General features: G+C 39.1%; 1 protein-coding gene across 1 annotated transcript in view; it reads left to right on the forward strand.

Moving 5' to 3' along the window:
- LOC124155163 (phenoloxidase 2-like) overlaps positions 1-9,952 on the forward strand; it is a 45,197-nt gene extending 35,245 nt beyond the window's left edge. The window contains exons 9-13 of the mRNA XM_046528880.1: positions 1,330-1,458; positions 2,910-3,101; positions 3,573-3,711; positions 7,412-7,650; positions 9,680-9,952. Coding sequence (XP_046384836.1) covers positions 1,330-1,458; positions 2,910-3,101; positions 3,573-3,711; positions 7,412-7,650; positions 9,680-9,901 — 921 coding nt within the window. The 3' untranslated portion in view covers positions 9,902-9,952. The remainder of the gene's footprint in view (positions 1-1,329; positions 1,459-2,909; positions 3,102-3,572; positions 3,712-7,411; positions 7,651-9,679) is intronic.
- The last annotated feature ends 14,032 nt before the right edge of the window (positions 9,953-23,984 follow it).

The raw sequence follows: 23,984 nt of genomic DNA on the forward strand, positions 1-23,984 counted from the left end.
GAGGAGAGGGAGATAAATTGGAAGTTTACAGGCATGCCGCAGGACTGCAGCGAAGAGATTGGTCCTCTCTGAGGGCAGTTTTGAAGAAGATCTCCACTTTACTTCCGCGGCTGACCACGGCGGAGTAACTTGGGCGACGGGAGGCCAGCGGTCCAACTGCGATGCCAGTTTAAAGACCCGCGCGTAAGGAGAAGAGCGCGCGCGGGCCGAACAGATGACAAATGGTGTCGTCTGCTACGCGGTGTTGGGAAAAACGGTAACACTGTGGGTGCTAGGTAGTCAGCGTGGCGAAGGAAACCGCTCTCTCGGACTGCAACCTTCCCGCTGGACGCACCTAACTTGAACTCTCCTGACTTGAGATAATTCTCAGTGATGAAGCATGGACTTCGGAGTATGTGGGTTGTATGATTGTGTGTGTGTTAGCGTAAGGTATGTGGCTGTTGGTTTCATTTTGGTTTAAGGGGAAAGATCAATTTATTGTTGTAATTTTGGGGGAACCCATATTTGGGACTATTCAGTGGACATTTGTCTCCAATTTATTTATTCATGTGTGTGAGGTTCGTCGAGTGCAGGGGTAATTGTGATGTCAGTGGATTGGAGTCGTTAGTGTGGATCAGGGAAACTCTTATTTTGTTTAATGCAATTGTCATTTTGTAGAAAACCCAAAAGGTGCAATTGTCAAATAAATGCCCAAGTTGTGGTACGATTTGTTTTATAGAAGTGATTCTCTTTTCTTTTGGTTTATTGATCCCTTGCGTGAGGTGTCCCGGACGAATCCTCGTGGTTCTTTTAGTTTTAATTAAATGATTTCTCCACTGTTAGCTAGTCGCGAGCAAATTTATGTAACGCGGTACTACCCTCGTCTTTTGGGTTCTGAGATTTAGCATTGGTAGTTGTAAGAGGGTTACATTCTGGCGTTACAAAAGTTATGCCAACTTAAGTCAAGCTGTTGTTGCGAACAAATGTTCACTGTTCTTGATTATCTCTACCGTTTTAGGCTCAACTTAGTGGAAGGTCATTTTACCGTTAGTGAAATTAAAAAAACTTTGCTGTATTTTACCAGCTCATTTTAAGGTATGACTAGTTTCGACGCAGCGGCGTCATTATCAGTTACCTCTGCTGTCCATAGTTGTTTATAGTTATCTCGCGTCTATAGTTGTCTCTCGTTTGTAGACGTCTATACTTGTCTCGCGTATCTGACGATGACGCCGCTGCGTCAAAACTAGTCATACCGTAAAAGAAATTGGTGGAATACCACAAAAGTTTTTTTTATTATTTCATTAACTTTTTCAATGTTCTCGTAACAATGATTTTTCCTCTTCCTTACAGGAAGGCATGGGGGTGATGGGAGAGACATCGACGGCAATGAGGGATCCCGTGTTTTATCGCTGGCATGCTTACATTGACTACATCTTCCAACTGCATAAGGATACTCTTAAACCCTATACCCTCGAAGAGGTAAGGAATTTCATAGGATATGCCATTGCATGTAGGTATACGCCACTCATGACATTTTCTGGGGTGAAATATTATTATTTTATCTTACGAATAAGGGGGCGTCCATTAATTAGGTGAGGTGATCATCATTCGTTGTAGCGGTCGTGCGCCGTGCTCTGCACGTTCGTGCAATGCTGGATGAAAAATTCTCGTGTGTGGAGTACAATTGGACTATTAGGGAAAATTCTGGACTAGTTAAAAATTTAGGCACGACGAGTGTTGCATAGCCGTTAGTCACGTGCATGGACTACTGAGAGGCAGACGCGCCAAAGTGATCGTTGTTATTGGTCAGTTGTGACTGCGTTTTTGATACTTGTTTGTGACTGTGCAGTTTTCCTGGAATCATGGCCGACTCAAACGCATTTATGTCAGTAAATTTCTCGCCGAAATTTGTCGAAGATTACAGATGTCATCGCTGTTTGTGTCGGATAAAATCAAAGGAGTACTCAAACTAACAATTAAAAGACAATGCCTACAGAGAACTTCACCAACAGACCCAAACCCCAATCCACAGAACATCAATTCTTCCGTTTTCTTTTCTACATCTACATCTACATAATACCCTGCAAGCCACCTCTAGGGTGTTTGGCAGGGGGTGACCAATCACCAACTTGCAGCATGCAAAAGGACCGCCACATGCACACCGCACGGTCATAGAAATATTACGCACCCTAGAAAAATATACATGCTTATTCATAAAAAAAAATTGCTAACGGTTAGTAATTCCTAGTGCAAATACATGCAAGGTTAGAACTATGAAAACCTTTTCCGTGGTTCCTTGTCACACCAACAATCAATTAGTAAACTGCCATTAACTTTTCTTTCCTTATTGACGGCACGACACATTTGACTGAGCAGCACGACCGTTGGTACACGCTTTTGTGGTGTACCGTGCCGTGCAGCGCATGGCGGGCAGAGCACGTCGTGACCGTGTATGGACCGCTTCATGCGATCCACCCCCCCAGGGCGCTACCCCGCACCGTGGCGCCGCGGCCGCTGCGGTACGGCCCGCACCACTTGCTAAAGACTTCCCCTTACCCCCTCCCCAACCTCGGCAAAGTCTTTGCTCCTGCTGGCAAGATTTACATTCAAGTAGTAGATACAAACTTGAGCAGGGAATGGGAAGGACGTAACCCTCGATGGTTTGACGCATTGAATAATTAAGTTTATCCGGTAATTGGATAATGGGAATACATACAAAAACAGGATGCATCTAAATGCTGTTTTAATACTTGCGAGGGCTGTTTGGACATTTTCACTTAACGCCAATTATCAGATAGTGTAAATTTATGTGTGGCTTTAAGTTCCTTGCCCTCTAAAGCTTTAAAAATCCGGGTGACCATGGTATTTTTGTGATAAATTCCCCTCTGATGGTAATGTAAATATGTATTTTTTATCTCCCTTGCTCGCAGCTCAAATACGAAGGGATACACGTCGAAGAGATAAGAGTGCAGACCGATGCACCGGTCAGAGAAAATATCCTGAAGACATTCATGGAGACGACGACCACTGATCTGCAAGGTGGGCTTGATTTCATTGGCTACACGCCCCTGAAAGCCCAAACGATTCGCCTTCAGCATGTACCATTCAGCTACACGATCAAGGTACTTCCGCCCATATTGAATGGCTTCAGACTTCGCAGGAGTTGATTGCATTCATTTTGCGACATTTGTCATGTAGTTTCTCACAGCTACATGGCAAAAATTTTGTTAAATTAAAATCGTAAGCAATTGTTGCCATTATGTTGATAGTAATTTTTTCATAGAAGGCAAACATAAAGCTATCTTTCGTTTATCTCTACTTTCTTTCAACTAGAGTGCTAATTAATTGTCTATGCATAAAACCTCCATTCAACTATTATTCCAAATCAAGGAGGCAATATATTGCTGAAGTTCGGCATTATTCACAAAATGGATACGTCATTTAATTAGTGAAACAGCTTTGATCCCGAAGTAAATCGTGGTTTGGGTTAAATAAGTTTTAAAAATACCTCAATAACAAAGAGTATTTCTGGCTGCACTAAGAGTACATGCTATTGTTTTTCACTGTTTAATGCTGTCAAAATTTAAATTCAGGTGGGAAACAATTTGAACAAAATATGTAAGGGGACTATGAGGATTTTCCTTTCACCCAAATTCGACGAGAAGGGCGAGAAAATGCTCTTCCTTGATCAGAAGCGACTCTTCATTGAGCTCGACAAGTTCAGCGTCACATGTAAGTATCAATCAAAATATCCCTAGTTACAGACGAATTTCGTGTCACCACGAACTTCAACATTTGGCGCGTTCCAAAATTAAATGTAAGTACTGCTAATGCTACCGCGACGGAAAACGATATTGCTACGGAGAACAAAGCAGTTATTTCGGAACGGTCAATAGTAGCTGCCATCGACAGCTTCCCTGGAAATTTTTAAATCCTGCAATGACCACTTCTTAAGTTAATTGAAACAAGAAAACTTAGAAATTGATGGTTTGCGGCCTGAAATAATGTTACACCAATTGCAATCGAGGAGACTCACTAGTGAAGGATAAACTTGAAAATACTTCAATCACAGGTGGAAAAATGCCTTTAATTATTAGAATTTCTACGCTTAAACGTAATGGAGAACAATAAAAAATGTGTCAGTACAAGAATTAATTGGTTAACTCCTAATTCATGTCTGAAGCAAAGTAAAACTCGATATACGCATTATTTTATCTTAAATTTAGTACTTCATGAATTGACGCAATTCATGCGTATATCCTGAAACTTAAACAGACGAGGTAGAACAGTGTAAAGTAAGATGAATATCCTACACATAATTAAAATAACCACTACCTACAACTCACACTTTTCCACAACAGTCGTTAATCGGAATAAGACGGGAATCATCATCAAAAAGTTCAAATTTTTCACGTCAATTAAATTCATTGGATCCTCTATAATAATATAAAATATAAATCTGTGAATCTTACGCCTCTCAGAAATGTAAGAGAATGTACATTCTCATACTAATCAATGCTCACACATTAAACCAGTATGGCAGGACAAGAAAGTGCATCTATCACAAATCCTCCTTTACTTCGATACTTAATGTAACGTATAATCCATGCATGGAAAACGTAATTCTCGTAATAGCTTCTTGCTTTGGATTTGTCGGGAGTATATATTCAAACATCACTGGAGTATCGTGGGATATTATTCAAAACACCTTCGGTAAATCAAACGAAGTTGCAAACCAAAAATTTCATGTAATCAGACTTAATCGCACACAACTTGCCATTGGAATTATAAGTGGATATATTTCATTTGAATGCGTACTAAATGTTAGTAAAAAACGGTCAATGTGTTGCAAAAAAAATCGAACAATGACTTCCGTCAGTTCCTGCGGAGGAAAGCGTCACGATTGAGTGACATTATTATTTACTGCTACGTACTGCCAGTGAATTTCGGAACGCGCCCATAGAGTACACATCAGTTTATCATCACTGGTCAACAATACTAAGATTGGTTTGTCACAGCTCTCCACTCAATTCTCCTATCAGCTGATCTTATCACACCCATATATTTCTTCTCTTTCACATCTTTCTTTACTTGTTCCATATATTTTGTTCGGGGTCTTCCTTTTCCATTCTTGCCTTCCACTTGTCCTTCGACGATCGTCTTCATCAGGCCATCATGTCTCAAGATGTGGCCTATAAGGCTGTTGCGTCCCCTTATTAGGGTTTTCATGAGGCTTCCCTTCTCTCCTGCTTTTCTTAGGACTTCCCCATTACTAACTCGGTTTATCCATTTGATTCTCATCATTTTCTGTAGCATCAAGGGCGTATCCAGGATCAAAACAGGGGGGGCAAGCCATGGTTGTTCAAGTCGCGGGTAAGAGTTAAGCATGGAAAACGTGAATGAAATCAACATTTTAAGGAAACTGTAACAGCTCTTCATTAGTTTTTAAAATTATTCCCTTGAAAAATATTATTTTCCTTAAAAACATTTGCGATTTTTAATTCTGGGGGGGCAGCTCCCCCCTCCTGCCCCTCACAGGGTACACCCATGTGTTGCACCATATTTCTAAGGCCTATATCCTTGTTGTCTTCGCTGCTATCATTGTCCATGCCTCACCACCATATTGGAGCGCACTCCAAATGTAGGTTCGTATAAATTGTTTCCTTACTTCCATATTTAAGTTTCCCGCTGTTAGCAGGTCTCTTTTTTGTTGGTATGCTCTCTTCGCTTGGGGTATTCTTTTGATAATTTCTTTCTTGCTTCTCCCGTCGCTAGTGATCCTGCTTCCCAAATATCAGAATTCATCCACCTACACCAACGCTTGCCTCCCTATTTTAACATTAGTCTTGAATTTTTCTTCTCTGGTGCATGCTAATATCTTGGCTTTCTTTGAGTTTATTTTCAGTTAGTATTTACCCATTACCCTACCCATATTAATCAGAATATTTTTCAGATCCTTCCGTGTTTCTACTATGACGGCTATGTCATCGGCAGATCTTAGCAAGCTAATTTTTTTCTCCATGGATATTCACTCACGGAGCCTATTTTTTAATTTCATTAATTGATTTCTGGATGTAAACGTTAACAAATACGGGTGACAAAGCAGAGACACGGTCTCTTTCAAGGCTTATGTGAACTTGATGAAAGGAAAAACCGCAATGTACTATTTTTTTATTCTTCCTTCTGTGAAACATTTTCGGAGAAAAAAGTCTGATTGAATAAGAGAGGTAATTTCTGATAAAGATTTGTTTTTCCTCAAATTGCTGGAAAAATCACATTTATTGACGAGATGTTATATATGTTGTGATTGACTTCATAACCTTAGAAAATGGTCCTTTACTTTTCCCACTTTATGACAGCTGTCCATGTTCGGCTTGTACGAAGAAACAGACTTCTATGTAGTAAACGTTCACAATAATTTTTATGAAAAATGACGTGATTTTTGTAGCTAATATACGAGCAAAATAACTGTTGTTTGAAATTTTCACCTTTCCCTTGGTATTACACCTTATCACGGCCATTAAAAACTTGCGTGTCCCTATGATCCCTCGAGCTGCACTGGCGGGAGTTATTCTCAATCACTCTCGGTAAGGGCACCCAAGCCAGATAAGTCGAAGGGAAAAAGCCAGACGAATTGTAGTCCACGTGTTGGGGTAAAAAAAAACTGTTGGAATGTAACTGGGGAACCCTACCAACTATCTCTTCCCTGAAAACATTGAGCTTAATCAGATGAGACTCAGAATTTATTGCGGGGCCCGGCCCTCGAGGGCGGTTTTCGTTCAAAGCAGCGAGGTCTCCATCTTTTTGTTCAAAGAAAACCTAGATGATAGACAAGAAGAAAGCAAAAAGTAACATATGGACATGGAATGTCAGGGTAATTAAAAATGCGAAACCTGCTTTCACTTCGATTAAATGGAGGAGCTTCTTTTCCCTATCCACCGTTTCAACCACTTCGTCGTTCCTCCTTTCCGTCCATTTCACCTTCTCCATTCTTCTCCACACTCACATCGCAAACGCCTCCAGTCTTTTCTCGCCATCCTTTACTGGGTGCCAATGCTTCTGGCTTCCGCAGCATAAAGCTCTATACTTCACTCTAGACCAGACTCGTCACTAGGCTGTTCATTAAACTCTTACATAAGACATGAATTATTGACTTCAGTGGGTAAAGCAACGTGCTGTCAAGTTTATTTCAGTCGATTAAGTATTTTACGTTATGATGACCCTATCATTCTCTACTGTTAAGGATTTTTTTATGGATAATTCTGGTCCTGAAGCGCATCGAGACAAAAAAAACTTTAACGCCAGCCATGTAATCATTATGCTATCATGCTATCCTAAAGGTCACAAGTATGACATTTTCCTTTTGTTGAGATTATGGAGAGAACTGCTAAGGTAAACATAACAGAGATCCGTTACTATTTCTCGATTCCAGTGACGAATGATCCTCTAGGAAACAAGATAAGTCGACAATCTCGCGATTCAAATGTCACACGGAAACTGGGAAGAAACTTCTCGCTATTGGAATGTAGTTTGGCGTGGCCTTGTTCTGAAAACGAAGAAGATGCATTCTGCGGCTGTGGGTGGCCACAGAACATGCTCATTCCTAAAGGAACCCCTGAAGGTTCTCCATATCAACTCTTCGTCATGGTGTCCGATGCAGAAATAGACTTGGTGAGTAATATCCTCTTGCTACAACTTTTTTCCAAAACATGAAGGATAATTAATTCTAATAATAGTATTCTACCGATCAATGTAGGTTCCCATGGAGTCTCATAAAAAATCTCCCTTGAAACTTTTTAAAGCTAGTTTTAAAAAACTCAGCTGAAACAACCTTGAAACTCAGTGCCTTGCATCTATGCTGAAACTGCATTGAAATTGAAACAAAATCAGTGGAGTTAAGGATACGAGTTAGTCTCTCTTCTGTGCTGATATCGGGTAGAAAATAAAATGCACTAATGAATATCAAGTTGATCGCGTATGCTCTCTTTTCCTAATTTCTGTATCTGACTCTCTTTAGAAAAGATAATCACTCGTACCCCTTGGATTCCCACCCCCTCACTCAATAGGGTAGTTTCCTTCATCAAAGAAAACGAAAAGCATTGATTGCGATTCCTTACCCACCATTAGTTAATTCATAATATACAAATTATTTGGTTTTATAAATCCCAATTTAGACGAATGGCAATGGTCAATTTTATCCTCACTTGAAAAAGGCCATATTGGCGCCCATGCTATGCCACTCCACGTGACGTGACAGGGACCTAGTTTCTATACGAGTTGTCAGGAGTTTTACATCGTCTGAGATTACCAATGCATGCATGAGGCACAGAGCTGAGGGAAACATGTCTTAATAATCACCTATTAAAACTGGCTAAGGTCGGAAAATTTTCCTCGTTTGATAAGGTATTAATAATCCTTATTTAAGCCAAGCGCTACCAGCTAGCAGGGTACTCTGCTACCTGCTAGCATCCTGCGTCGCATCAGCGTCCAAAGCCTCGCCCCAAGGTTACCTCACTTGCGGAGGGACCATGTAATTCACCTCCGAACGGTTTAGTTTCGACCCACACGCCGAGTACGAAGAATGGTTAAATGAGGATACGAGTTAGTCTCTCTTCTGTGCTGATATCGGGTAGAAAATAAAATGCACTAATGAATATCAAGTTGATCGCGTATGCTCTCTTTTCCTAATTTCTGTATCTGACTCTCTTTAGAAAAGATAATCACTCGTACCCCTTGGATTCCCACCCCCTCACTCAATAGGGTAGTTTCCTTCATCAAAGAAAACGAAAAGCATTGATTGCGATTCCTTACCCACCATTAGTTTATTCATAATATACAGGGTACGCGCGCCTACCGCCAGAGGCACTCATATTTTGGCCACAAACAGGAGAATGGTGAATGCAAACTGGCCATTCGATTTCTATGCTCAATGTTTCATCGTCACTACAAATATGTCACTGTGCTCCGGTGCGAAACATTATTGTGTTTCGTTTCGTCCCAAAGGTTTAGTTTAGTTTCGACCCGAAGTAGTTTTGACTCCGATTTCCTTCCGACCCCGAGTTTAGCTCCCCGGGTTTAATTCTTTTTCGTTTCGTTTATACATTTCGCTCCAGGGAACGAAATTATTGAAATTTTACTTGTTTTGACTTTCGTTTAGTTTAGAACGCCATCCTTGCTTTGAGGCCGACAGGAGAAACATCAATTGCAATATTCGGGCTAAAGTAATGTCTGCCCTATCATTGGTCCCACTATCCTCCCGTATGAATTTTCATGACCTTTATATCATTTACATTGCCTTAAATGGCAAGTTCCGATCTTAGAAACACTGTTTTTCTTTTCACTCCACATTCCTACCCGCGCCTTTCGTAATAATCACCTACTACACCAACCGAAATTTCGTCTTTCTCTTTCTCAGAGATCACTTTTTTACAGACTCCCTACCTCTTTCAATATCATCTCGACTACTCACCCTTCCCTGGATCTTTCAATGCCCATCAGATCATTCAAGAGGCATCTTCGAAAAGCCATCTTCTGAATCTTTTTTTTTTCTTTAATTTTATATCCTTTCTATAGTTTTGTTATAGTTTATATTTGTTAAAGCTGCAGATTTTAAGTTGTCTATTCAATGTAAAAGCCGTTTTGGCTGTTTTTGAATGATTCAATATGGAAATAAAAAATCGATCTATTTGTTTTTCTTCAGGTTCAACCAAGAGATAGGCCATGGGATAGGAGCAGCTATTGCGGTGTGCGCGACTCCAAGTACCCCGACAGTCGCGCGATGGGTTATCCATTTGACCGCCCGCCCTCAAGCGAAGTGAAATACCTGGAGGACTTCGTGCGCCTCGCGCCGAACATGGCCGTGCAAGACGTGACGATCATTTTCGAAGATGGTCCTCCCAAATCTCACAAGCTAGATGATTAGCAATGATTACCTATCATGTGAACTTCGAGAGAGCCGAATGCGGACGATCATCGGGCTGTTGACTACATTTGAGAAGTAGTGTTATCGTTGTTGGGTGGGTCGTAAACAAAACAAAAAAAGCGTGACGTCGCGTCGCGAGGGTTGCCCGGCAACGCCATGGGAGTTATTCTGTATCTCCGATTTCGGGCTCAAAATCGGATAGCATCACATATAAAGCCAAGTTGGGGCATTTTTCGGAAATTCAATTGGTGACCGACTTCGGCGCGCGAGTAACGGCTCACTTTTAAGTCTCTCTTTCTCTGGAACGATTCATTTCGACATTCGTTTACTTTAGCAATGATCGATTCAATGAACGATTCATTTGAGCGGCCATCGTGTCTACGAATGGGTGCTTTCCAATCACCGACACACGTCAACACAAGTCGACTTGCGTCGCGGTTTTCGTGTTCCATTCTCTGTGTGTCGCCGACTGTTGTGACACAAGTCAACAAACGGTAACGCACGGAAATTGGAGAGTTATAAACAGTTACCGCGAGTAATGTGGTCATTTCGGAAATGCAACATCACAGCTCATATATATTATACTGAATTAGCACCCAGGCCTGGCTCACTTCTTCCGTCCAGGAAGCACTTTCGGAAGACACACAAGTGACAGAAATGAGAAAATAAACGCTTTTATTTATAAGATGGAATAGGTACTCACTAAGCTCTTTTTCACTCTCAAAACTCCTCTTGTGCGTTTTTACGGCTCGATGATCATCCTCTCTCCATTTACATGTATATGTTCTTATAGTTAGTCGACCTCGGTAAATAAAGAGAAATTTTCGGCTTCAAAAAAATTAATGAAACCTCAAATGTGGTACAGTGACAGATGAGAATGAAAGTGGGAATCTATTCTCCTGTTCCAATATTTTACAAAAAACAGACTAGATTTTCAATCCCTGTTTCACTCTTTCTGTCAAAGTATTTTAATTTCGAAGCCTTGAAGACAGCAAGGAATTGGCGGAAACAATGTAGATTTTTATTGATATTTAAGTGAGATATGAGTAATTTAAGCGGCCAATTGACGTTCAACATTTTTATGCAATGTGGGATGCATACGTAATACTTAGACGGCGGCCCCAAGACGGTGATTATTATTATTGTACAATATTTTGGTTTGTGCAAATTATTGTACGTTTGACGGCGATATTGAAGATTGTGCAATGTATTGAACAATCGCGAGCACAGACGTACGACCGCATTGTGCCAACCGTCCCTACCAGATATTCATGAAGTCAACGTGCTGAGTGAAAGTGATTTGTGCTGCGTGATAATAATCACTTTTCTCTGCATTTCAAACACGTTTTAATTCTTTCCGAAAGTTTGTTCGCAAGGAAATCATTTTTTCACTACTGCTTGTTTATCAGCATCCGGATATTTTTCGTGGTACTTTGCTATCAGCAGATCGCACTGTTCCCCCTTTTTAGCACGATTACTATAATCATAGAGTAGGTAAATATATGTACTTGCTCTATGCCAGCGGTCGGCAAACTTATTAGCCTAAGAGCCAAATATGAACATAACAACAATTTTTAAAAAGTTGGGAGCCAAATCTGCTTGTTTAGTAAATATTTATTGCATTAAAAGTAGTACACTAAATAAAACTAAATTTCATATTTAATAAGTATTTATTAATACAAACAATGTGCTTGCATCTCCTTGGAAAGTTCGAGAAAATCAGGTCTGTATGTTGTTGTTTTCAATTTTAGGCATGATTCCAAGTTCTCATCATTAAGACGACTTCTCAGTTTACTGATAATGTTCGTACTTGAAAAAGATTGTTCTCATATATATGTAGAACCAAAAAGGGAAAGAACAGCGAACGCGAGCTTTTTCAGCTGATCGTAAGAGTCAGGAATACTAATCCAAGGGATGAAAATGATCATGTCTTCCTTCTCCAGGTCAATCAAAGCGGACCACTTGTGTTGTGAACTAAGATCACATTTTTTTCTTCTCCAACATTTCCAATTCAACGGAAAGACGCTCGAATTTGGAGCGCCGCATCTCCTTCTTTTTCCAAATCCTGCAATAGGGTAGTTTCCTTCATCAAAGAAAACGAAAGGCATTGATTTCGATTCGTTACCCATCATTAGTGTAATCATAATATAGCAAATTATTTCGTTTTAGAAATACCGGTTTAGACGAATGGCAATGGTCCATTTTTATCCTCATTTGAAAAAGGCCAGATTGGCGCCCACGCGATGCCACTCCACGTGACGTCACAGGGACCTAGTTTCTATACGAGTAGATAGGAGTTATACATCGTCTGAGGTTACCAATGCATGCATGAGGCGCAGAGCTCAGGGAAACATGTCTTAATAATCACCTATTAAAACTGGCTAAGGTCGGAAAGTTTTCTTCGTTTGATAAGGTATTAATAATTCTTATTTAAACCAAGCGCTACCAGCTAGCAGGGTACTCAGCTACCCGCTAGCAGCCTGCGTCGTATCAGCGCTCAAGCCTCCCTCAAGGTCACCTCTCAGGGCGGCAGCGGGAACGAGAAATACGTCACACCGAGATATTTCCCGGCATTCATACTTACCCGTCGCGTTTTCGCGTGCTTGAAAATTTTCACTTTTCGTTTAATCGCGAAAAATAGATATCGTCATTTAAAAATCTAAATGCGTTAAATACGTACTCCAGGAGTAATAATCTTTCGATTTAGGCAATAAAAAAATAATAGGAAACCACCCTATTGTATTTCAAAGCTACCAATGGCAATTTCAAAAGGAGAAAATATCAAATCGGTTATCGTAGCATTGCTAATGCTAAAGTTGCTCTGCTGTCTTTAAAATCCTAAAACCTGCTGAGAAATTCTTCCCTCGTGCTTAAGATTATTGTTTTATAATGATGTTTATCAATAGAGGAATTATTTTCTTGGCGATGATTCAGCAGGGTCGGAAACTAAAACAATGTTTCCCTCTCAAAATCCTCAGCAAAGATGGATAATTTGTTTTCGAATGCTTCGAATGTTATTACTTCTTCTAGCATCAAAAAAATTAAGTTTGCTTTCCCTTGCAATTTACGATTAAGTTGATTTAGATGAGACGTAACGTCTACCATAAAATAAAAGTTTTGGATCCACTGATCGTCTATTAGTTCTGGATAGTGAACGCCCTTCACAAGGAGAAATGCATTAATTTCCGGAACAGGAACGCGAAACGTTTTAATAAGATATTTAGTACTAAATGGCGCGTGCTCCCTTGTAAAGTGTCTTTCTAAATTTGACTACTTGTTATGCGCGAATTTCGCCTTACAAACAAGACTTGTCGGAAGCTCATTCAAGTTTTGAATGAACGCAAAATTCTCGGTCCACTCAGTTTAAATTCGCAGTTTTCATCTTCTCATTTTTAGCCATATTAATTGGGGTGGCTAGAGAAGTTATCGAAATATCGATTACAAATTTGTACCGGTACCACAAACATATATAGCTGGTGTAATAAAATCGTATAAAAATACCTGTGAGATGTGCAGCTAAATTGAAAAATACAAGAACTTCTTACTAAGACGGGCCTACGGCAGACACGGTAAATGGGACAAAACTGTTCACACTGCAACTGCTGGTCTGTGATACCAATTTGTACCCCCACTACTTTAGAAAAATTATGCGCGCGAATGTTCGTGGAACTTTTGTATCACACCGGAGTACGCCGAAAACTTACACAAACAATTTAAGCCGGTAGCTTGTACATGGTTTGTGTTTACGTTTACGAAAACTAATAAAATTAAACTCGTTGAAAACTAAAAATGTTCGTTACGAATTTTTACGACAATATAAAATTTTAATTACCATTCTATCTTTTAATTTAAACAAAAAATGTGCATGTTCTCGATTTAACACTAGAATGCCCGGCTGGGTCAATTTGACCCTTAAGAGAATATTTATGTTGGTTATTCTGAAAGGAAGAAATATTTTAGACTCATATTTCATTACTTTTAATTATTCAGTTCGGTTTACCACTGTGCAAAAGTTAGGCCTGATATTAATATTTTTTCTATTTTTTTCTCATCACTTACACCTGCCATGCCCGGATTGCTCATTTTGACCCAGGCTATCAAATCAATTTTAAGCCTTTCTACTTTTCATTTGTATTCAATGTAACGGTGTGTGTTTACACTGATTTTTTGTCAAAATGTTACTAATTTTTTTAACCGGATACCATTGAAATTCATTGTACCTCTCAAGCCCATCAGAGGAAAAGTTATGGGTATTCACAAATTTGTGGAAGCTAGTTTCCCATGGCACCATACAAATTGTTGAACAACTGCAATTTTAATATTTTTCGTCTAATTAAATTTTCTACTACGCTCCTAATAAATGCATTATAAACAATATTAATAAATAAACTGGGAAGGAATTAATTATTTTGAGTAAAATATGCAAACATGATCATATTGGTTCATATTGGCCCACTCGGGCATAATAGGGTGTGAGGGTTGGTCGGACATGCTTGTATTAAAGAAGAATTTTACTTTATCAAAACAAGATGTAATATTTTTCTTAACCTAGTTTTTATTTCTAATGAAAATATTTTTGCCCTTTCCGTGGATATTTGTGCCAGAGCCGCACTTAATAGGCCAAAGAGCTATATGCGGCTCTGAAGCCGCACTTTGCCGACCGACTTTGCTCTATGCCATAATCTTTGCACTTCACATCCCACAGAGCCGGAAAACCACGATGCACCTCAATAAGTAAAAAAAAATCGTTTTCGGCTTTCCTATCACCCTTGATAATAACGCGTGGTTTAGGCGAATACTTGGCATGATATTGCACAATATTGCTAACTAGGCGGCACAAAATTATCCCGTTTGCGCAATATATATCTTAAATATTTTGAAAATCACACCATACATATTGCACAACATTTCAATAATGCCCGCATAAGATCAATTATATTGCACAAACCAAAATATTATACAATAAAATTGACCTTGTAGGGGCCGCTTCATTGAGTTATCAATGTATATTTTATTGAAGAAGTAAAATATAAATTTAAAATTTTACTCTAAATTGGAAAAATTATCAATGAAACTCAATCAAGTGGGCGAATACACAATTACACATGTTTCTTTTCCTCAGAGAGATAGGAGGGGGGTACGGCCGCCCCCTCCGCCCTCTCATAAATCCGCTTTGATAAGAAAGAAAGGCTCCATCTTCTGAGCAAGTGATAGTCAGAAGAAACGACGTCTCTACTTTCATGGCAGCACAATCCAGAGGAAATTCCATGGAAATTCCACAGCCCTCTGTCTAATAACCGTATGGTGCTGCCGTTGCGTCCTTCATTGCAAGTGTTCAGCAAGGTTGAAATTGTCTGCAATGTGCTGCCATCTACTTTGCAATGCTTCCAACTAAGCGCTGAGTTGTCAGCGTGACAAGGAACGGCGGGAGGTTAAACTGACACAATACGGAAATGAACGTGTTTGTATCTTCCCTGGTGCAGCGTTTGAGGGTGAACTCTTGTTGATGTTTAAATACTATTGATATGTAACTGCTAATATTTAATGTTCTCAAGGAAATGTTGATGAAGGGAGAAAGGGATTATTGACAAGAAAAAGAAATGGGAGAGTTACTCGAAGGAGTAAGACAAAAAAACTGTATCTGAAAGAAAATGAAGAGGTTTTGGAAAAAAAACGTCTGATGTTTCACTGGGGAAACTTCAATATTATTGGGGGAAAATGGAAGAAAAATGGGCACATACTAGATACACTCTGGAGGGGGTTTATCAATCTCAAGTTTTATTTTTTATAGTTATAGAAAAATCTCTCATCACTTCAATTACTGTTTATAGTCAACATTGTTAATTTAAATTCCATGAAAGTGTTTGAAGGCGGGTTTCCTCACCCTCCCATAAACTCAATATAATTATATTTATTGTTTGCTTCCACAGCTAGCTCTAGGTCATATCCTTCCATTCTTAAAACTTACATATACCTCCTTTATTTCCAGTAATAGATGACATATTTTTGCCCATGATGCAATCTAGGCAAACCAAAAAAAAAGTACTCTTCTCTGGAGAAATTTGAATTAATTTTTTTCTCGAATTTTTCTTCGTTGAATTAATATCCCCCCAACCTCGCGGCCCACAGCTATCACCCACCAGCCGAGCTTTCTTTACGTTGATTTTCAGCTTAATTCGGGTATTTATGATACCTTCCTTCGACATAGTTAACATCAGTGCCGACAGAGGTCGTGAGAATGCTAGACAAGGAAGACCGTTAATCGCTATGACTCATGCACCTCACGCCGCCTCGTCAGCTGATGTCTCAAGCTGTTCGACGATTACGCCGCTTTGCCCCTTTTTTTTACTACTTCCTTCAGTTGCTGGCGTTAATTTCTCGTATCTTGGAACGATTTTTTGATCGAGTAATATTTTTCGTCCTGATACTCATATTCTTTATTCACCCACATTAATAAGTATTTGAAACAACATTAATTTTACGCTTGACAAAATACTTCCACTACTTGTAAATTAAAACTTACCAGCAGTTTGTCACATGGGGGCATTCATTAATTACTTGAGGCGTTTAGGAGTGGGCAAGGGGTCAGGCCCATTCTCAACCAATCTCACGAGGGGGAGAGGAGGTTTTCTGGCAAGTATCTCCTCTCTGGTAACGCGTAATAATTTTCCACAAGTAGCACTATGAAATAGCAATCTTAATAATCTTAAATACTAGTCTCAACTAATCTTACATAAAAATGATCAAACAAATTATTTTTTCCATGAATGCAATATTACCGTATTTACACTGAAAAAACGCGTTTTGAACAATGTCACGTGGGATTAGAGGGAGGGGGTCGAGCCAAATCTCATGAAATCTCAGTAAGCCAGTGGCGTAACTACCCAGACGGCACATAATCCTCCGTATCTAATTCGTATGCAGATAGTATTCATTGACAAAAAGCGACGGAGCGGTAGTCAATGGATACTATCTGCATACAAATTAGATACGGAGGATTCTGTGCCGTCTGGGTATGGGGGGTGTGGGGATAGATCCCCCCAAAAAGCATCAGAGAAATAAAAAATTATTTAAAAATATTGCCTAGTTGCCTTATTGCTAAGTTATTGAATGCTAAAATATTGCCTAATAACAGCATCTGCTTAAATTTTACTTTCTAGTGCCAAAATGATTTAAAATGTGTATTTAGGGGTGTCATTCTTCAAAAATTTTCCCGCCCCAGGCCATCTCATCCCCCCAAAGAATATTCCTAGTTACGCCCCTGCAGTAAGCGGTGAAGGGGGTTTATCAGTTTACTTTGCATGTGACTTGATTATTTTTTTATTTCGATAAAAGTAAAGGTAGCTCAAGTAATCTTTTGCGCCCGTGAGTTTTTTCTCTGGTGAAAGGACAGGGTGAAAGAAAGGCCGCATTCCATTAGAAATGGAGAGGGTATTTCATTCACGTATTCGTTAATTTCCTACTTCTCGGTAAACATTACATAGGTAACTAACTTTACAATGGGAGCTGCAACAAAAGTTGCACACAGTTACTCCGCATAAACACCCTTTACCAGGTAAGGAGTCCCGTCTTACCACGCGTAACTGGGAAAAATATATAAAGGGAAAAGAGCTCTACGGCGTATGCATTATTATTATAGTATTCTAACGGTTGAGGTATGCAGGGGCGCAGCTAGGAATTAAGGCTATGGCGGGTTTCAGGCGCAACTAATACTGGGATGATTGGGGTATTGCATACCCGCCAGGGTAGGCGGGAGGTGCGGAGGCCCTCCGCCGGAAAAAAAATTAAGATAAACGGTTCAAAATGGTGATTTTTACGGCCTTCTGAGGGATATTATATTAATCCTCACACTATTCTATAGGCAATATTAATCCAATTAAGTAAAATAGATTTAACTTAAAAATTTCTATGAGCTCTGGGGGGGGGTTTTATCCCCCAAAACCCCCCCTCGCTGCGCCACTGAAGGTATGTTTCCATGGAATACTAAAGAATTCCACCGCGACAAGGTTGTAGTCCAAGGGAAAGGGCCTAAAGATTAAAAGTTTAAAAAATTGTCTAAAATGGCCGTAAAATTTAGCATAAGCCGTCAAACAAAAATCACAATACACTTCTGTATTTTTTACGAGAATATTACATCCTTGCCAGGGGCTACCAAAGCCACATACGTACCAACCGAATGAAAACATTTGTAAGGCTGTAAATACCTCGCTTAGGTAACCTGCGTTAAAACCCTTTCGCAGAGCTTATGAGACCCCACTAGGGATGCCAGGTTATTGCTACAATCACACTTCTGAGGCGGTTAACGGGAATGTTACTTCCCCGCCAGGGACCATCACAGGCCATGCACTCCACCCATATAATAACAATAATATATTTATTAAACGGGTTGATATAAAACCCTTTTTAAAGTTATACGTCTATTACAAGTTTCAAGGCTGCATGGAATAGCAGCTTAAGAGTAAATAAAGGCACATCAAGGATATGAAGAAAAGCTTCAAAATAAAGACAAGAGAGTAAGAGAAAACAAGTAAATATGACTTAATCTAACAAGAACATCAGACATTCGTTACCGAATAAGGCAATTTTAAATAGGAATATACATGGTACCATAAATACAATTGGTATTCATTTCCATGGTGAAAAAAAAGTAATATCATCAATGAGAAATTTCCCTCTTAATTTCAAGTCTTCGCTTTCCTGTGATGGACCTATGGCTAACCTAGCGATAAAAATTTCAAAGCACCGCACGGTTGATTGATATGCCTTATCAACGCACTGGAAAATGATGACCGTCGCCCGCCGGACGTCTGCCACAAAGCAACCACTTCAGATGACCAGCAGTGCATGTTTTCCCTCGAGATAGCAGGGTAGCTGGACTCCTCATGATCATGACGAAACCGTTGCAATAAAAAGTCCCGAGGAGTTGAATCACATTTTTCCGCGAACAATCAATTAGATAAAAAACGGGCTTGGAGAGGAATTCGGTTTAGAATCCCAGGGGTGTTAGGTTTTTCCTGAGAACGGCGTCTAACATGTTTCGAAAATATCTTCCTCGTATCTCCGAGAAAAATTAATATCTCCGAAAGGAATAGAAGTAAATATTTTCGTGCAGATAGCCCACGTCTACGCTGTGGGCTGAAATCGAAATATTATGGCAAAAATTATTGAATGACGCTTTTTCCGAATAAGGCACTTGAAGCAATTCAAAAACTTTAAAAATATTCAAGGCAATAAATGAATGGGATACCGATGGTCAATATATCCACCGTTATTTAGACACGGGCATGCAAACATGGAAAACTTACATAAATTCGGCCTTTACTGTTTGAAACCCTTCCTTAAAAGAAAATGAAAGTAATACTATTCTTTAGATTCACATACGGGGTTTCAGGTTTCTTAGTTACCGAGCTATGGTAAGTTAATATTTTTTGGATGCATTATGAAGTTACCATTAAAACGGTTTTCTTGCGTGTCCAGCCTTTTTGACATTTTACTTAATAATTTGGATTTGTAAGGGAATTAAACAATTAAGGGTAGATGAAAATGTGCTATTATAATTGCCTGAAACAATCTCAAAGTGGGTGAGATTGTGAAATTTTATTGTTGGTACTACTCGTTCAAATCTCTCGTTTAATTAGACTCAAAGATAAATTATATCAGGCAAGTACAATCGCACATTCAAGTCCAGCCTTAATTATTTAATGTCCCTAAAACTCCAGACTATCAAATAAAATCTCGAAAGACTGGATACCATAGAAAAACCGCTTTATTAGTTACTGAAAAATGCATTCAAAAATATTTTTGCGTTGCGAGAGCTCAGTAACTACGAAGTTGCGACCCTATGATTATAGACCAAAAATGCGTAAAATTGTCTCTTAAGAACCCCTGAAGTACAGTAGTACTTAAATATAGTACTTAAGTACTAGTTAAATATTAACATAATAAGATGCAGGTAAGTAGCCCGAAATTTACTTGGGGGAGCATGGGTGTTATGGGGTTGGTTACGCTGATTTTTTGGTGTCGCATTAGAAAACCATACATTACATTATATCAGCTGTATATTCCGTTGGCATAATGCTCGAAGTTAATTTCATCATAGGATATTGGCAGACACATGTGTAGTATATGGAAAAATGGAACAGTGTCGAAATTTCAAGTCGACGGAGGAGGAACGATGAAGTGCTGTACATGGTGGGTGAGGAGAGGCAGCTTTTAGATGAGATACGGAGGAGACAGAAGGTATGAATGGAGCGAGTGCTTAGCGGGGAGGGGATGTTGGGCATAAGTAATGAATCTAAAGAAGTGAAATACTTTCCTTTTCCTTCTTGGAAAGGTTTCAAATTGTAAATCCTAAATATATTAGTAAGTTTTGTCATGAAAAAAGATTTGATGTTTTCTCGGCGAATAATGAGTGTAAACTTTTCTAAGGAGTCCCACCGGGATTAAAAAAACCACTTCTGCCGACATTTCGACCTCCGACTCGGAGCTCATCCTCAGGGCTGCTTAATTTCATTTCATTTATTTTTTGGTTGCTCACAATCTGTGACACTGTAGCAATAAATTTGGTGTATCAAACTATAACAAATTTACCAAAAATCATAACGTCCAATTCCTTTATCGATGCTATGTGTGTTTTTTTATAAGTTAAATCTATTTCCCTGTATAACATTTTGTAAAATTATGTTGAACAGTTATACAGGGTTGACTGTAAAGTAAACGAGGGCGAGGAAGGAAGAGAATATAGGATTTTTAGATAAAATGAAATATGGGGAGAGGGAAGTACATGGAGGAAGGGGAGGCTGCCAGAATTCATAGTAAGTACTCCATGGATCTACCTTAATCGGTAGAATACTTTAATGATAATAATCGAAAAATGGATAGTAAAAGTGTCCCTGTGCAAGTGGTCTCCTCAGCAGTCTCCTCAGTGGGTAGTCGCCGACAAGGGAAAAAAATTTAAAGGGGGAATAAAGACCACAAACCCCCTGGCCACGTGTGTATGAAGATGTAAATGAAAAATTATAATAATAATTAATATTCAATAAAAAATATAAATAGTAATAATAATATCATGATTAATTAAAGGAGGGCAATATAATAATAAAATAATATATTATAATAATGATGATAAGATAATAACAAAAAGTAATACATCCGGAATAAATTGAAATATATAAATATTAACGGTGTCTGGGTAATTTCCAAATATTTGAAGAAATTTTCCGATATTGTCTGAGAATTAAATCATTACGGAAAGGAACGATTTGTGCTCAGCTGCCTTTATTTCATTGCCAAAACCAACAAAAGCTAATCGATATCACACGCAATGGTCACATAAGGTCATTTTTGAAAGTTTTGCTGTTTTTATCCATCCTTGGTAGAGAAGCCATATATTTTGGAATATGTCAGAATAATCTAAGTCAGTTTTGGTAAACATGGCGATCTGAGTCGGCTCGCTAAGTCACTGAGCTTTCAGATCGATTTGTGCTCAGATCGACCTCAGTTCGATCAGTACGCGTGGTGATAATCACTTCGAATTTAGCGTTAGTATGCTTCTAAGGATTACAAAGAAATGGGAGAAAACCGGAAGTTGATCTGATTGATGACTGAAACAGAACAAAGCATTGCGCTGAATTAATCCGAAAATCATCCCAATTCATGAATGAAGGAGTGAATATTAAACTCTAAATCCATCATTAGGGTGAAGTAATTGATGGTTGATTCCGTGTAGGAAATGAATCATGAGCCATTTGGTAATTCGATCATTCTTAAAGTATCGATCATAATCGATCAATCGATAGTTACCGACCGCTGACGCATATGATCAAGGGCGGATTTAAGAATTTTTCTGGGGGCGGGGAGGCACAAGAGTCTGACATGCTAACGACCTTCCCATAGTTGAGATTGAAAGCAAGATACAACAATTAGTGTAAGATTATCTTTGTCTTAGTATGAAAGTTATCAATGTGAAATTAAATGATTGAAGTTCCACAAAACAAAACGAACGTAATGATAACCGTATCAAAAATTTATCTATATTTTGAGTGTATGGGAGTGGCACGTGCCCCCCCCCCCCTAAAAATCCGCCTATACGTATGATGGAAGGTTGGAGCGCTGTAAGGCTACAGTCGGATCTACAGTCAAAACGATGGAGCCGGGATCAGCCGGGCTACTGACCTCAGGCGAAGGTCCTTTTATGCCCGGCACAATTGAGCTTACCACATCCGGAGGAGATATCACCGTGTTTGCTCATAGATAGTGTTCAGAGGTGATCGCGTTACGTACTCTGTTGAGTCTCTCCCATACATTGTATTTGTCCTGATACTCGTCAAGGATGGGCATGACTTGTTTTGGAACAGATAAGAATTTTTCGGTGATGACAGAGTGGACAAAGGTCCAACTCAAGGAGCCTCGGCTATCACCATCCCTGGAACACCCAATTTTAAATTATTTGACACTAAATATAATTTTGATTTATCTCGCTCAGTTTTCAAATGCAAATTTTCACATTTGTAAGTTCTAATGTGCTATTTCCAAGTAATTTATCTACATGGAAAAACTATTATTAATTTTGCCAAGGAAAATCAGCATGTATTACAAATTAATTTAGATCTGAGAGATTAGAATATTGCAAGTTAGGAGCCAGTTTTCATGTACTTACATATAAAATGCTACGTCAAAGTAGGTTCATATTTATAAGTTCTATTTTGCTATACCAACTTTAAATATTTCACCGCTGCAAAATATATTCCTATGGCCTTATTTTAAAAGAGAAAATTAAATGAACGTTTATTAACCCATTTCCTCCAATAAAAATGTCTTCTTGCAATTCCGAAGATACTCTGGTGATCCGCTCTCGGGGCTGTCTAAAATTACCCTTTTAAATACGTTTTTATGCATTCATCAAACAATCATCTCTGAATGACCCAACGCTAAATGGCTTCACTGGGTGGTAATGGCATCAAAATTTTTGTGTTGTGGTCCATTTCCTACCAGCATTGTAGAGTATTAAACTTTCAGGGAAAGCAAAGTTTTGGTCATTAATCAAAGAAGTTAAAAATCATTTTATGAATTCCCTTCTCTTTTAACTTCTATTCTATTTGTATATTATATACAGACAGCATACATCAGCATTGAAATTCAAAATTGGACATGTCTATTTCACCAAGTTGGATTATTTATACCAGCCTTAAAAATGAACTAATAGACGGATTAGGCTACCAAAACATTAAATAGCACATTCACAATTGGAAAGCAAAATATTGCGCAGTATTTCACCATGAGGATAAGCTGGGCTTGGAACTGCCAGTATTATTATAACAGTATGCTACCGATTAAGGTAGGTTTCCATGGAGTAGTAAAGAAATGATCTAGGAGCCTCCCTTTCCTTCCAGCGCTACCTTCTTCAATTCACTGTAAGGCCTACTCCCTTTCAATCTGTCTAAAAATCCTATTCCTTTCCGTCCCCTCCCTCGTTTCCCTAACATTCTACCCTCTAACACCATTTTCAACATTCCCTCCCCGATAAGTACTCAATCCATCCATACCTTCTATCTCCTCCGTATCTAAAAGCTGCCTCTCCTCGTCAACCATATCCAGCACTTCGTCGTTCATTTTCCTCTCCGTCCATTTCACCCTCTCCATTCTTCTCCATACCCACATCTCGAATGCCTCCAATCTTCTCTCGTCTTCTTTCCTCAGTGCCCACGTTTCCGCACCGCAGACAGCTACACTCCAAATCAAACTCTTCACTAACCTTTTCTTTAAACTCTTACATAATGATCCTCTCAGAATCTCCTTCCTGTTCATGAACGCCTCCTTTGCCAGTGCAATTCGCTTCCTGATGTCCTTGCTACTGTGTCCGTTTTCCTCTAATGTGCTGCCCAAATAGTTAAATTGCTCTACCTGTTCAAGTTTTTCCCCACATAGTTTAATCTTGAGTCTCACATTCCTCGCTCGTGATACTACCAATATATTGTATATAAAAGCCAATTTATGTGATATATCCGAGATAGATGACTATCGATCGAACTTTTATGGTCCATACTTTAATCGCGGTGGGTAGAAATGGGTTAAAGTGTTTAGG

This window comes from Ischnura elegans, chromosome 3 (assembly GCF_921293095.1).
Source record: "Ischnura elegans chromosome 3, ioIscEleg1.1, whole genome shotgun sequence".
In the NCBI taxonomy this organism is placed as follows: Eukaryota; Metazoa; Arthropoda; class Insecta; order Odonata; family Coenagrionidae; genus Ischnura; species Ischnura elegans.